We start from the raw sequence: 14,530 nt of genomic DNA, 5'->3' as shown, positions 1-14,530 counted from the left end.
AAGAGAAGAACTAAATCCCCTTTGGTATTACTTTTTTTTTTTTTAATAATATTTTGATACTAAGCTTGAGGAAAAACATTCTAAATATTCATTGCTTGGCCAGTTGATGTGGGTCAGCAAAAAATTATCACATCAAACAGTTATGACAACAAAGCTTCTTATCAGTGTGATTAAATAAAATATGGGTAATCTTTATGATTTCATATAATGCTGATGGCTAAGGGTGTTTCTTAATAAGCTTTTTTATCATAAATAAGTGATGGATAAATACTCCTGGTACAATACTTGGTATAGGACCTCCTGAAGCAGTAGAAGCTTCCTCATACCAAGCTGTTAATGCACCTCAAATCCGGACCTGCTTCCGCTTTAGGTCTCTAATGAGCAGAATTTGACAACTGTAATGATTCTGTGATATAGACAAATGTCCCCTGGAGGCAAGGTTGAAATCACCTGACACATTGTCATGTGTAACCTAATAAATATTTCATCCCAGGTCTCTGGGGGTGAAAAGCTACCACATTACCTCTGTCCTGCAATAAGAATCAGTTAGGTCATACATATATATTTGTTCTTTCACTTCTCTGGTGACAGACAGACAATCCATTATGACCCTAAAGGCATTTGTTCACTATACTAAAAACCTTGCATGCATGAGTTAGAAAACCACAATACTTGAAGATTATAATAAAAACAGTAGATTGAATTCTAAAATGCACCTTTAATGAATGCAGACAGAACATTTCAGACAATTAAAGCATAACAAAATAAACTATTATAAATACATTATATATAACAAATAGAATGATATCAAAGAAAGGCTTCATTTAAAAACAGGCGAGTTGTATTCTGAAGATGGATGAAGAAAGCAAACTGATCCACTCTAAAAAGGTTCAATAGTGTTAATAATATTTGTACTATTTCACATCCTTCTGCTGTATTATAATGTATGTATATATGCAGGGATGTATGTATTATCTGCAGGGATCCTGGTTTTCTCCGATTTAAAAAACAATCCCCAATTTTCGGTTTTAAAAAAATTACCCCAGTTCCACATTTTTCCGTGATTAAAATGAAACATCACTGTATAAATATCTATGTATTAGTAGTGTTTCATTTTAATCACAGAAAAATGTGGATTTGGGATTACTTTTTTTAAACCAAAAATTGTGGATTTTTTTTAAATCAGAGAAAACCAGGATCCCTTCTCATAAGGCACTGCTACTAACTATATCCTCTGCTGCTGAAGCAAGTACATCCCATTTGGGCATTTTATAAGGGGTTTAAGCCCCCCACCTCAGGTTTTTATAATGATCCTTTTAACAGGAGAGAGCAACAACCCCATAAGATCTTTAGGCTACACCTATACCCCTAATGCTGGTTTCTTCAGCAGCAACAACCTATAAATTAGATTCACACAGATTCACAAAAGTTTAGGGCCGGAAGGGACCTCATGAGATCATCAGGTCCAGCCCCCCTGCTCTGGGCAGAAAAGACTGCTGGGCAGGAAATAACTCCAGCAAGGTGTGTGTCCAGTCTCCTTTTAAAGATCTCCAGGCTAGGTGCCTGCATCACCTCATTGGGAGTCTATTCCAGAGTCTGGTCACACAAAGCTTTTCCTTATAGCCAGTCTGAAATGAGATGTCCCAGTTCTTTAACCCATCACCAAGTTCTTCAGGGTATGAGGTCTATTCAATCGCCTCTGTTCCCCGGGACCACAAAGAAGACCATCTTGCTTCTTATGTGCTTCCCACACAGACTGTCCTTACTCTCTAGACCCCATGCAGGGAGTTTCTGGGGGTGTCACTTTACACTATACATGCTGTACACACTTTTAAAATTCTATATTGGTGTCCCATAGCCCAATGGTTATCTGTATACAAAAACATATTCAACTAGGAAGGCGGTCTCTGTTTTCCAGCATCACTCTACCCGTTTTATTCACAGATGAGCTTCACTTCTTTGCCATGTGAAACATATCCTCTTTCAAAATGAAACAAGAGAATCAAACTCACTCACCTGAGCTATCAAATCTCCGTTTTCAGCATGTACCATCATTACAGCCCCAAGACTTTTCAGAAACGTAAAAGCTTCATAAAGCTGGAGGCGATACAAAGTGGGAAAAAATACTGAACAAGAAATATGTTGCAGATCTCTATTTTCTTATTTTAAATGACATTTTCCCCTTGTCCACAAGTATTCTTGGGCTGCGTCTGGAAGGAGCTTCCACTTTCTCCCTCCACTCTGAAATCTCTTCAAGGAGCCAGAGGCATCTGTAGCCCCCACGTGCTCACTGTGGCTGCTCTAGCCAGCCTGGGAACCCACCTCCCACCAAGCCAGTCAATCACACATGTGAGCACATTCCTAAAGGCAGAATCAGTAGCTGCACAACTGGGGAAATGCCCACTCCTGAAGAAATATGATCAAGAACTCCAGGAGTTCTTCTATGATCAAGTAGCTCTCCACCCCTTCCAACACAGGCAAGTGGGCAAAGTTTCACTTGTATAACTTTCACTTACAGCTGGGGAACTTCACTGTTCGCTCATGGACTTCCTTCTGTTCATTGCTTTCTAACATTCAGAAACAACCAATCAATCCCCACTAAAGGAAAGCTATAGATACTATTCTTAGTTTTTTTAAACCACTTAAGGGATTTGGATCATAAGCAGATTCTAATTCCATTATGCAGTCCTGAAAATTCCACCATATATTTTCCATATTTGCTCACATTGTAAAAGCCCAGGTTTCAAATTTGGACACCTACAGTTCAGGTACTCAGTCTTGCACTTGGGCACTTAAGCCAGTGCTAAATGGGCTGGAGTATCCAAGGGTGCCTGTACACAAGCACGGAGGCTGCTCCAGTGTGCTGTAATTACAGTGCACTGGAGCAGACTCAGTTAATTGAGTCTGTTGGAGCATGCTAATTACCATGCCTCCCAAGTCTCATGTACCAGTGTTTGCACACTTAAAAATGGCTGTGGGGGCACTTGAACTAAAGCTTGTCAACTGAGCTTTAGTTCAAGCGCCCCTGACACCATTTTTAAGCATGGGGACAGTGATACATGAGATGCTGTGGCACTTAAATTAAAGCAGCTCTCAGAGCTGCTCTAATTAAAGTGCTGCCCCCCCCCGAGCACATGTAAAAGCAGCCCAAGTGTTTCTCTGAGCCTTCAGAGGTGGAAACAGGCACTAATTTATCTATACAAGTTCAAAAACTTCCATGTCTTTTCTTTGAATGTTAGTGCCAGCTCCTCAATCAAGTTGGATTCAGCATGTATTTTTTCTCAGAGAACAGTTATGTTTAAAATTCCAGTTGTAACCACATGTAATGGAGGTGTAACAACATTTATTTAAGAGACCAGGAAACTTGGCTCTGGGAATGAGAGGTTTCCTCAACTGAATAAGCAAACATTATTATTTCTAACAGATGCAATTATCCAAGTACAATGATCTGATGCTTCTGAACTGGAAAGCTGAAGAGTCTGGAGTCTGTAACAAGTGTTATACAAATAAAGTCATTGTAATGACTCCAGCTCTGATAGCTAAGAATAGCCTTTCCCAAAGAATAACATGCTTTAGCAGTTTTCAGTGACTGAGAAGCACTTGTGATCTCAAAAGCTGTTTCAGTTTTACTGCTGTCATACTGAGTGCTGTAAAGCTAACAGGCTCAGAATACAAATCCAGGACAAAATCCTGAGCGATTCTGGGGGTCTGCAACTCTTACTAGGCCTGATATTGTGGCATGGTAGGTATGTCTCTCAAAGGCCTCAGGTGGAAGATGTAGGTGTTCAACGGATCTCAGGTTTTGGGGCTCCAAAGAGAAATTTCACAGGTATGCATTTCCCCAAGGTCAGTTCAAAAGCAACATAAATGTCTCAGATAGCCACACATGGGAGGCAAAGATTTTGAGAGATAAAATCTTTTATTGGACCAACTATATAGTTAGGAGAGAACTTAGAGAAGCTTTCTGGCACAGATTCCCTTCTTGAGGCTCCCTCCTACATGGACTAACACTCCTCTCTAAAGGATAACTGTGCCATCTTGAAAGGGCAAGGGAAAGGTTTGGGCTAGCAGCTATACTAGTCACTAGCAACTTCACCTTACACTGAATTAGAAGACAACTCTGCTGCTTCTCATCTTTCCTGGACCATCACAGCTGCAGCATCACTCCAACACTGCCACATCAGATAGCTATACACTTTCTAGTGTGATCCAAACCTTATTAAGAGATCAACTGAAAACAGCATGTGGATGTATTGCCAATGAAGAACATGTAAAAAAATTACCTGGCTGTCGGACATTTGGTAAAGATCTTTATAGGCCATGTAGACTTGGAAAGAATTAACACCTGTTCCAAAACAAAACACAAGGGAGTGATTAAGTAGGTCTGAAAATATTTCAGAAGCACTGTTTTGAGGAAAAAGATTCAGGAAAATTGATGTTGGATAGTCACCTCATTTCCCAGTTTGTGATACTTGATTTAAACTCTTTATGATTAGTAGTCCATAATTTCCTCTCCTCTACCTGAATGACAACCCTTTTTGCTTGGATCCAATACATTTTTATGGCTCACCTCTAATTTCAGATTAAAAATGGAACAACCCAGCTGTCATTGCTAAATGGGAGATGTTGACTACTACAACAAAGGTCTTAATCTACTAATTTCTAAGTTTAGAGTTGGGTAAATATTTGATTATTAAATTCAGTGGCCAAACTGAAACATTTTTAATGTTTCATTTGGGTCAACATAAAAAGAAATATTTTAATTCCTTTCTTGAAAATTAAAACCCAGGAAAAAATATTACGGGTCAAAGGAAACATTTTGTGTGACCCAAAGTAAAAGGTATTATTTTCATCAGGTGGTTTTATCCTGTATAAAATTTAATTTATAACACATTTCTAATTGAAACATAATTTCAAAACAAAAATTAAACCATTTTTATAAAAGCTGACATTTCCATTGCATTGTATTTATTTACTGTGTTTAAGTATCAGAACAGATTGCCTTGAATCTCTAGCCTTAGAAGTTTTTAAGAGTAGACTAAAGAAGATGTTTTCACTTTTTCAGTATTCTTCTTAATTTTTCAGCTGAAACTATTCACCAGTTTGGTAACAATCTACACACAGATCCAGGTGACCCAAAACCATATTCTTCAGTGAAAATGTTATTCATCTATAATATCCATATCTATAAAAGCTATTTGTCCAAATAAAGTTGCCTCAAACTGTTGAGAATGAGCGTGGAATCATTTCACGTGGTCTTGCAGAATGATATGATATGATATGATCATTCTTGTCCAAAACAATCAGCTGAGCTGAAAAATAGATTGCAAGTTATGCTTGCCAGAGGTTTGAAGTCAGCTTCAAATGAATCAAAACATCATTTTCTTGTATCCCCAGTGAATGCATACAGATGAAAGAAAAGTTGTTCTCTGCTATGTTGGTAATGGAGAACCATGAAAGATATGTCTTTTATCCTTTACTGTTATGCACGCATTGTTATAGTTGAGTGTTACTGGCCAAATATTAGCTGAATGCAAACTAATAGTAGTTGCTGTTTTCTTCAATAGGGCAAGACTTTGTCCGCAGGTATTAGACATGTCCATATTACAATGGGGGTTTTCCCAACCATTTCCCTTTTATATGTATCAGCTCTATTTATTCTACTGATTATTCTATTGTTAATATCATCTTCATTCCAGTACTTTAGGTGGCCACAGTTTATTAGCTCCCTATATTAAAACAAATACATTCTAAGACATGTACACTGCATGCACAAATATTTAACAACAACTGTATCCCCAGGGGAGGTTAGAGAGAGGGAGAGAGAAAGATTACAGCAGCTCTCCATTCTGACTACGTTACATGATTTAGGCTCGCTGATGAAGATGTAAAGCCTTGGTGAGGCTAGACGTGCTCAGACATGCCCTGCAGGCAGATGGGTTTGTTGTTCATGCTCAGACAAAGAATTTGCTTATTCACAGTTTACAAGTTCAAATACCCTGGGTACATTTTCCAGGCAGAAGGAAGCCTGAAGTGTTTGTAGGTGTTATGTTGTCATGCTCAGCCAAAATAGCTTGAAAGGAACCATTATGAGAGTGCATATTTTCACTTGAACAATTTCATATTGAACGAATTCAACATGGACATTTTGCGCCATTGGCTCCCTCTGTCAACAGAGAAGTCAATGGGAGTTGAGGAAAATCAAAGTCTTACAGAATTAGACCCTTGGCTCTTGGAACAAATGACATTTTTATCTTATTTTTCAGGCTCCTAAATACAAGCCATTATCTATAATGACTCATTCCATTGGCCAGCACAGTTTCAAACTATTCAATATGTTCCCGATTTATTTTTGAGCTTGATTACATATTCATTATGGCCAATACTTCTAACCTCTTGGCTTCAGTCCTGTCTTGCCCCAGTCCCTATAATCATCCAACATATATGGCCACGGTGAAGTCTTTTATTAAAGCTCTATTTCCTCTTAATAAACTCAGACAGTTAGGCCTGGCACCACCTTTTTATATATACAACTATTCATACACAAAGAAATGAGAGAAACTTGTCAGTGCCAACCTGGGTGTTTGCCAGATCTACCTGTTGTGATCTTGTGTCCATACTCCCTTGCATGCATTTCTTTGAGAGCAAAGGGAAATGTTAAACCTGGCACAGCCAAACTGATAGCCGTTCTCTGTCCCCTGGAATCCACCAAAAGTAATTAATTTATTCCTAATCCTATACAAGATAGGACAAAGGATGAAAACGATGCATTTAACCAAGTGCTATAAATTCTCTCTTGGTAACTTTTATTTCTTTTTGATTTTCCTAGGCCTGTATCCTGACTCCAGTGAAAACCTTGCCTGCCTATGTCCTTAGACTAACTTGGCTACAACCAAAAACCCAGTACATATGTTGTGATCTCTCTGAAGGCAAAACTAGTCATTTGAAGGTTTAGAAGTAAAATAGCTATTCGTTCTCTTGCTCACTAAGAGTGGAATTCTATCTCCACCCCGCTCCTTCCACCTAAATGGCAGTTTTCTAGGTTTGTTGGCCCTGCCTCTGCACCCTGGATACATAAGCGTGTATGTATAGACTGAACATGCAGAGTAGAGTATGCAGTGGTCAGGCATATCAAAGTATTAGCCCAAGGAAAAGGGAAAAGGAGGAGGCCCATCTCATGTTTTAGCTCAAATAACTGAGTATTTAGGGTGTTTGTCTGGGAAGACTGAGTCACAGGACTTAGGCCTTTCTTCACTGAGAGGGAGTGTGAATCCAGATTTCTTAGGCTTCCCAGGACAGTGCTCCAATCCCCATGCTATAGGTTAGGCATCATCCAGGCCCACCCTCCCTTGGGTGCTCTGTTTGAAACTGGCCTTCTGGACAGCCAAGGGAAGCAGATATGTGGGGCTGGAAGAAAAAGAGCAAATGAGAGGGTGTGTGGCTCTGTGAGATGGCATGCTCCTCGTGTCACAGAATTCCCTGTTGCACTTTTCTGCATGTATTTTATCTAGTGACCGTGTCTACACGAGACACTGACTGCACAGTTGTTACACATGCAGTCACTTAGTACTTGCATATACAAGTATTAAAGGACTGCGCGGTAACCAGCATTCCCGGAATGGCTTTTTGGTGATGCCGACTGCGCAGTAGCTCATTACTACTGCACAGCAGCATCGCATCACGCTTCATGTCACATGATGCTACTGCACAGTAGTAATGAGCTACAGCGCAGTTAATGTCTCGTGTAGACAAGGCCACTAGCTATTAAATGTAAGGATAGTGGCTCTGTCGCAGGGCACCCCAGTGCCCCTGCTCCTAGAGAGGAGAAACTGCCAGGGAGCGAGCGAGCTAGCCTGACATAACGAGCCCAGCTGAGTGTTGCCAGGGTAACAAGCGCAGCTGAGGGTTGCCGGAGCAACCAAGGGGAGCCAGCTGCCTGTAGGAGGCAGGGCCTGGCCCTTATAAAGCCCAGGGCTGAGGCCAGGCTGGCAGTTCTCTGCCAGCAGCCGGAGAGGCAGGAGCTCCCTCAGCCGAGATATGGGGGAGAAGCCCGACGGGCAAGTACAGCTCATGATAGCCCTGAGAGGATTGGGCACCATGGTTTAGCCAGGGGGCTTTATGTTTGCGTTACAGCCAGGAGGCTTGAGTTTGTTTAGCTCTGTTATTACAACCGGAGGCATGGGTGAGGCTGTAGGGGTTGGAGGAGGCCTCATAAAGGGCCCCACGGGAGTGTGGGGGCCCCAGCGCCCGAGGAGGGTGCAGTATCCTCATAGGGACCCCAGAGAGTGTGGGGTGCCCTAGTGCCAGTGAGGGCGCAGGCTAGTGCCAGGAGGGCGCATTAATTTCATAGCGCCAGTGAAGGCGCAGCTTGCACGCCAGTGCGGGAGCGACTGGCGGTGAGGAGCGCGGCCAGTGGGTCGCGGGCGCAACCAGTAGGTTGCAGACGGGGGATATAGACCCCGGATTGCGTGCGGGGTACATAGACCCCAGCCGCAGGGAGGGGCGATTACTGAGGAGCGCCATATCGCATTATTGAAAAGCCCAGTGTGGGCATGGCAAGCCCCAAAGAGGGGGAGAGCCATACGGCATGATTGAGAAGCCCAGTGTGGGCACGGCGAGCCCCAAAGAGGGGGAGCGCCATACTGCATGATTGAGGAGCCCGAGAGAGGGGCCATACTGAGGAGCCCCAAGAGGGGCAATATTTAAGGAGCCCAGAACGGGCGTGACGGACCCAGTGATAGGCCTGCCCCGCAGGAAACCCAGGAAAGGGCTAGGTGCTGCGGTTGTCCCCGGCAAAAGGGGATAGTAGCACGGTGAGCCCGCACCAGAGAGGGCAGTAGTGCGGTGGGCCCAGAAGACCGGTGGCCAGAAAGGAAGTCCCAGAGCGGACGAGGGTCCCAGTGAGAGACATTGTGTTAGGAGGAGGCCCGGGAAGCAGGCGTGCGGCCATACCAACGTCTATTACATCTGCGAGGCTTGGGGCATGGTATTAGGGGTTGGTAGGAGCCACGCATAGCCCATAAGGCTAGGGTGTCCGGGGAACACCCACCATATCAGGAGACCCCCAGGGGGTCCGGAAGAACCATGGGGACAGAGGTCCAGAGCAGCCGTGCCCAGGGAAGACACAAGGCAGCCTCCCAATCATATTTTCCAGCAAGACGTGGCAGGCGAGAATTAGAGGGTGCCCTTGGGCCGGCCTTGACACGGAGAGAGGGCCTCGAGGAGATCACGGCCCTCCGCGAGGACCCCGCCGTGACGGGCTCAATTATCTGAGAATAACTTATTCAATCTGTGTAAAATGAATAGGTTCTAGATCCTCAGCCGAGAAAAATCAATGTTATTCCACTGATCTCAAGATAATTTATACCAGCTGAGACTGATTCTAGAAGTTTTCAGTTTTGAACAGATAATACATATTGATTTTAAGCCTCCTACCATGTTAAAATGTTATCCTGTGATGTTAAATGCTGTGTCTCCCTTAATCCATGCTTTCTAATATATGAGTAATTAATATTTACTTGAGTGAGACAAGGAGAATAAAGGTAACATTTAAATGCGAAACCTACCTAACAATCTATTTGGTACCTCATCATACATAATGCTTTTTCAAGCACTGATCAGGTATTCTCTCTCTCTCTCTCTCTCTCTGAACAGTGAATGTCAGGTCATATCTGCATGGAAAATTCAAATTTCTATGCTGGGAGGAGACTATTAACCTAATTGTCTGGACCAGGCTTTTAATGCAAGCCCTGAGGCATGTAGTGGAGTGCTGAGCCATCTGTGAGCCAGCTCTGGAAGAATAACAGCTAACCTTTGATATAAACTACAGTACATTTAGTTGAATGTAAATCCAGCTAAAAGTAGATCAGAATCCACATTATCAGGATGACAGCAGGAGCATAGGACAGGACCTGACACTGTCAAGAGCAACAATTGCTGTAAGTTTGTAAAAGTCTCCCATTTTATAAAAAGCCAGGTAAAATTAGCTACAGTTTGCCCAAACTGTACATAATCCAACAGATTAGACACTGAAGGCTAATGAAATATACTGTTGCCTACAATCTAATTATACAACAAGTACAATTCACTGCCCTGGATTAAAATTCCTATATGACTGCATTTCTGTATTTTGAATTCTGAATTGTGTATTTTGCATAAATTGAATAATTGCCTGGACAACAGATACTATCTTGCTTTGTCCTTCTGTCCAAACAGAGCAAATTTATGTAAATACAATTTCTCAGACATGAGCCATGGCAGCACTTTGCAAGGGACACAGCATTCATATGTTAATTCAGAGTTCTCATATTTAATCCAGAGTATATGATAGTTTATTAGGCATTTATTTCTAAAACTATTCTATGTAAATGTTTATTTGTGAGCATACTTTCGATATCCAGTGCATGATTTTTTATGGGTCTTAGACTCCCAGATAAGTAGCAGTGGATCCAGGGGAGGAAAGAGGTACAGCCATATATCCCCTTGGTTCTGTGGTATATGTGTAGTGAGCTTTCTGAGCTTACTGGCTTGCCAGCATGGGTCCTGGCCAGAACCACTGCTTTGGTGTGCATTTTAACAACCCTTGCAGCAGCAGGACATTAACTACCACTGTCCCCTTGCTTTACCTGTGGCAAGGAAGGGTGGTTGCAATTGTGTTACAGAGTTGATGGTGTAGTTTCCAGAATGGTTAGACAAGGACTTGTGTGGGATGGTCTGCATACAGATGATCCTGCCTTCAACTGGAGTTGAACTAGACACCCTCTGGAGGTCCATGCCAGCCCTACTTTTCTATGATTCCATGGCAATAATGCTGCCCCTCTCCTTCCCAGTCCCTTGCTGCCACCAACTTTGGCAGCAGGGAAAAAGGGGAGGAGGGAAAGAGGAGACAGCAATTCTCCCCTTGGATTCTGGACTCTTGCCAAAGTAATGGCTTCCATCCAGAAACCACATCAAGAAGCAGGTGACCCATCTGAAAGGTTCAGCCACCCACAACCTCCCCTCCTGGAACTGCCTAAATAATCTGCTTTTCTTGAGCACTGAACACTCAGCAGCTTTTGCTACCTTTGATACGAGCTGCTGAGTCCCCAGCAGTTTTGAAAATCTGGCCACTGTTTAATGCCACAATGTAGATTTAGGAAATTAATTTTAGACTCAATTTTTAACAAGCTTGGCTCTCAATTTGAAATGTAACTATATGCAGTTCTCCACCACTAACAGTAGATATATAGCATTAACCATTCCCATAGATTTCAATGTCAAAGACATTATTTATATGAATCCCACCAACTATTTCTGTCAGACTCAGTTGTTCACACCTCATTAAAGCGCAAGTAGCAGTTTAAATAGCCACTTTCACTGCTCCTTAATGAGGTATGAACAGCTGAATCTGTCTGAAATAGCTGGTACACTTAATAATCTGTGCTTTTGCCATTCAAATCTATAGGAATGGTAAAACAAAAGGGATCTGAATGTGTTCTCTGCTGTGAGCAGCACTACCTCCACAAAGTACTCAAACTACCTTTCTACTTCAGCCAGGAACGGAAAACAAGAGACAGGAACCCTTGGGCAACAGCTACTCTAAGCTTGACTGCTGCTAAGTCCTGGCATGGAAAAATACAGCACAAATCAGGAGTATACCATCATTTGAGATGTACTACATGATTTTTCCACCTCACTTACAGCAGACTGATAGTATTAACCAAATGTACTTCTAGAAGAGGTGGGTACTGTACTTTCAAATATGAACAAGCAAGTTTAGCAAGTACCCCTTGACATTTGTTCAATGACAGGTAGCTTATGATGACGACTTTGCAGCACAAAACGTGAATCTTTAAGTTTTGCATACAAGGCCTGGTTATGCTATTTTATGCAGTGCCTAATTATTTTTATTATTGGAAGTGAGTGTAAAATGGCATTTTATCCTAGTAGATTCTAATTCTTCTCCATCTGTACCAGTAAAAATTAATTGCTTCCAATACTCCTGATAACACTGGCATGTACAATATTGGGACTACGCTGCATGGGAAGAAAGGACTACAAAGGGTAGCAGAGAACTTTGGCCAGGGTATCAAATACTATGAGCCTCTTTTGTGGTCTCTCTGGAAAACTTCAGAATTCAGCATCTGCAGGTTGCCGAGATAAAAAAAAATTAAAATTTTACTTTAACTAACCTTTATCTTGCACCAGTATTTCCAGCTCTTCTCGGATCCCATCATACCAGCTAGTGATGTCTACATGCAGAGAATAATCGCAACAGGATTTGGTGTCCGCTGCTTCATGCCACTTTTCAAATGAGGTCAACAAACTTGATCCAAGACCAGGGAGGACATGGTCAACTGAAATAAGGATGGATTACCCGTTACATAAAATGCATATACTTCACGTTCCTTGGCACCTATGATTATCCACGTACTTCCCATGACAAAACAGGAATCTCAGTCAGGGATCTGTCCACTTCAAGTACAGGAGACTGTGTGGAGCACCTACATTAAAGTGAAATCTGAAGCCTGCTTGTGACATCATCCACACAGGGAATGTTCTGCACACACGAAAGAGAAATCTAAACACCCTGAAACTCAGACAAGATGTGCTGAGCTGGGAGCCAGGAGGTCTGGTTTTAACTCTCTGCCATTTATATTCCTATAGATTTTGTAGTTCTAATTATTAACCAATTCCTAAATATATATTCTAGAATTATTCTGCTCCACCTTACCAGTCAATTAAGGTTGGTCTCTTCAGGCAGAGATGGATAAAACCCAGGGCTCTACTGTAAAAGACTAAGTCTTAGCCATTGAACCTCACCGGCTTTCTGACTGAATATTCTCCTAGCAGGTAACCCCAGCTCAGCTGGTTTCTGAGGATTCATCCCACTCTCCCAAGCACTGTGTAAGGAGCCTAGACACCCAACTCAAGACTGAGAATCCCATTAGGCAGCAGGGTAAGAGTTAAGCTTTGCAACCCTTAGCATTGCCCTGTCTAAATACTAAAATCTGAATAAACTTCTGGGATGAACCAGTCCAGGGAGGTGATACTTCCCCTCTATGCGACACTGGTCAGGCCACAGTTCTGGGTGCCTTACTTCAAGAGGGATGTGGACAACATGGAGAGGGTCCAGAGGAAGGCCACTCATATAGTTAAGGGCCTGCCAGCCAAGCCCTACGAGGAGAGATTGAGGGACCTGGATTTCTTCAGCCTCTGCAAGAGAAGGCTTAGAGGGGATCATGCAAGAGAAGGCTGAGGTGGGGGGACCTGGTGGCCATCTATAAACTCACCAGGGTGGACCAGCAGGGTTTGGGAGAGACTCTGTTCCCCCTAGCGCCCCCTGGGTTAACAAGGAACAATGGCCACAAATTGTTAGACAGTAGGTTTAAACTAGACATCCAAAGGCACTACTTCACAGTTAGGGCGGCTAGGATCTGGAACCAACTTCCAAGGGAAGTGGTGCTGGCTCCTAGCCTGGGGGTCTTTAAGAGGAGGCTTGATGTCTACCTGGCTGGGGTCATTTGAGCCCAGTTTTCTCTCCTGCCCAGGCAGGGGGGCGGACTTGATGATCTACAAGGTCCCTTCCGACCCTACTTCTATGAATCCATGAATCTCTGACTCTACCCACCTACAAATTAATCGGGGGTGGGCAGAAAGAAATAGGAGAGGCTCTGTTTACCAGGGTACCCCTTGGAGTAACTAGGGACAATGGCCACAAACTGGTGGAAAGCAGATTTAGGTTAGACATCAGGAAGAATTTCTTTACAGTAAGGGTTGCCAAAATTTGGAATGGACTTCCAAGGGAGGTGGTACTCTCCCCTACGTTGGGGGTCTTTAAGAGGAGGCTAGAAGTGCACCTGGCTAGGGTCATCTGACCCCAGTGCTCTTTCCTGCCCAGGGCAGGGAGTTGTATTCGATGATCTACTGAAGTTCCTTCTGACCCTAGCATCTATGAATCTATGAAAGATGTAGTCTACCAATGTTAAACTCATCTGGTCCCATAGGGCCAGATGAGTGGCATGGGGCCTATCTGCAGGCCTGATTGGGCCCATGGACCCTCTCCTGTTTCCCTCTTCCTCCTCTAGCATACCTGATCCAGCAGCTGCTCCAGCCAGTCTGGAATCCACGCTGCAAGCAGCCATAATAGGTGCCATGTGCAATGCAGTCCAGCTGGAGAGGCAGCCACACTGCATGTTGTGACCATCCCAGCTGAACTGCCCTATACACAGCACTCTCTGGGACATGTGCCACACACAGCACCTGCTCCATCCAGTCTAGGACCCATCTACACACAGCATTTGCAGGTGCCATGGGCAGCATGGGTCCCAAACTGCCCGGAGCAGGCACTGAGTGTGGTACAGGCTCAGAGCTGCAGAAGCAGGCACCACGTGTGCCGCAGTCCAGTTGGGTATACATGCAGCACTGTGGTCACTCTGACTGGACTGAGCTACATATAGCATTGTTTCAGGCACTCTGGGATCTGCACCACATGCTGCATGAGTCCCACTGGATCAAGTATGCCGGGGGGCAGGGGAAGAGAAAGGGGAGA

The 14,530-nt window shown here is 43.4% G+C and overlaps 1 protein-coding gene across 3 annotated transcripts in view; it reads right to left on the bottom strand.

Moving 5' to 3' along the window:
- The window catches only part of CRMP1 (collapsin response mediator protein 1), a 76,421-nt gene that overhangs the window by 22,749 nt on the left and 39,142 nt on the right, over positions 1 to 14,530 (bottom strand). For all 3 annotated transcript variants that reach the window (XM_019479514.2, XM_019479509.2, XM_014607619.3), the window contains exons 4-6: positions 12,171 to 12,335; positions 4,284 to 4,345; positions 2,017 to 2,097 (exon numbers count right to left, since the gene is read on the bottom strand). In XM_019479514.2, coding sequence (XP_019335059.1) covers positions 2,017 to 2,097; positions 4,284 to 4,345; positions 12,171 to 12,335 — 308 coding nt within the window. The remainder of the gene's footprint in view (positions 1 to 2,016; positions 2,098 to 4,283; positions 4,346 to 12,170; positions 12,336 to 14,530) is intronic.

This window comes from Alligator mississippiensis, chromosome 2 (genome assembly GCF_030867095.1).
Source record: "Alligator mississippiensis isolate rAllMis1 chromosome 2, rAllMis1, whole genome shotgun sequence".
NCBI classification, from domain to species: domain Eukaryota; kingdom Metazoa; phylum Chordata; order Crocodylia; family Alligatoridae; genus Alligator; species Alligator mississippiensis.
This window is presented reverse-complemented; position numbering and strand designations above follow the sequence as displayed.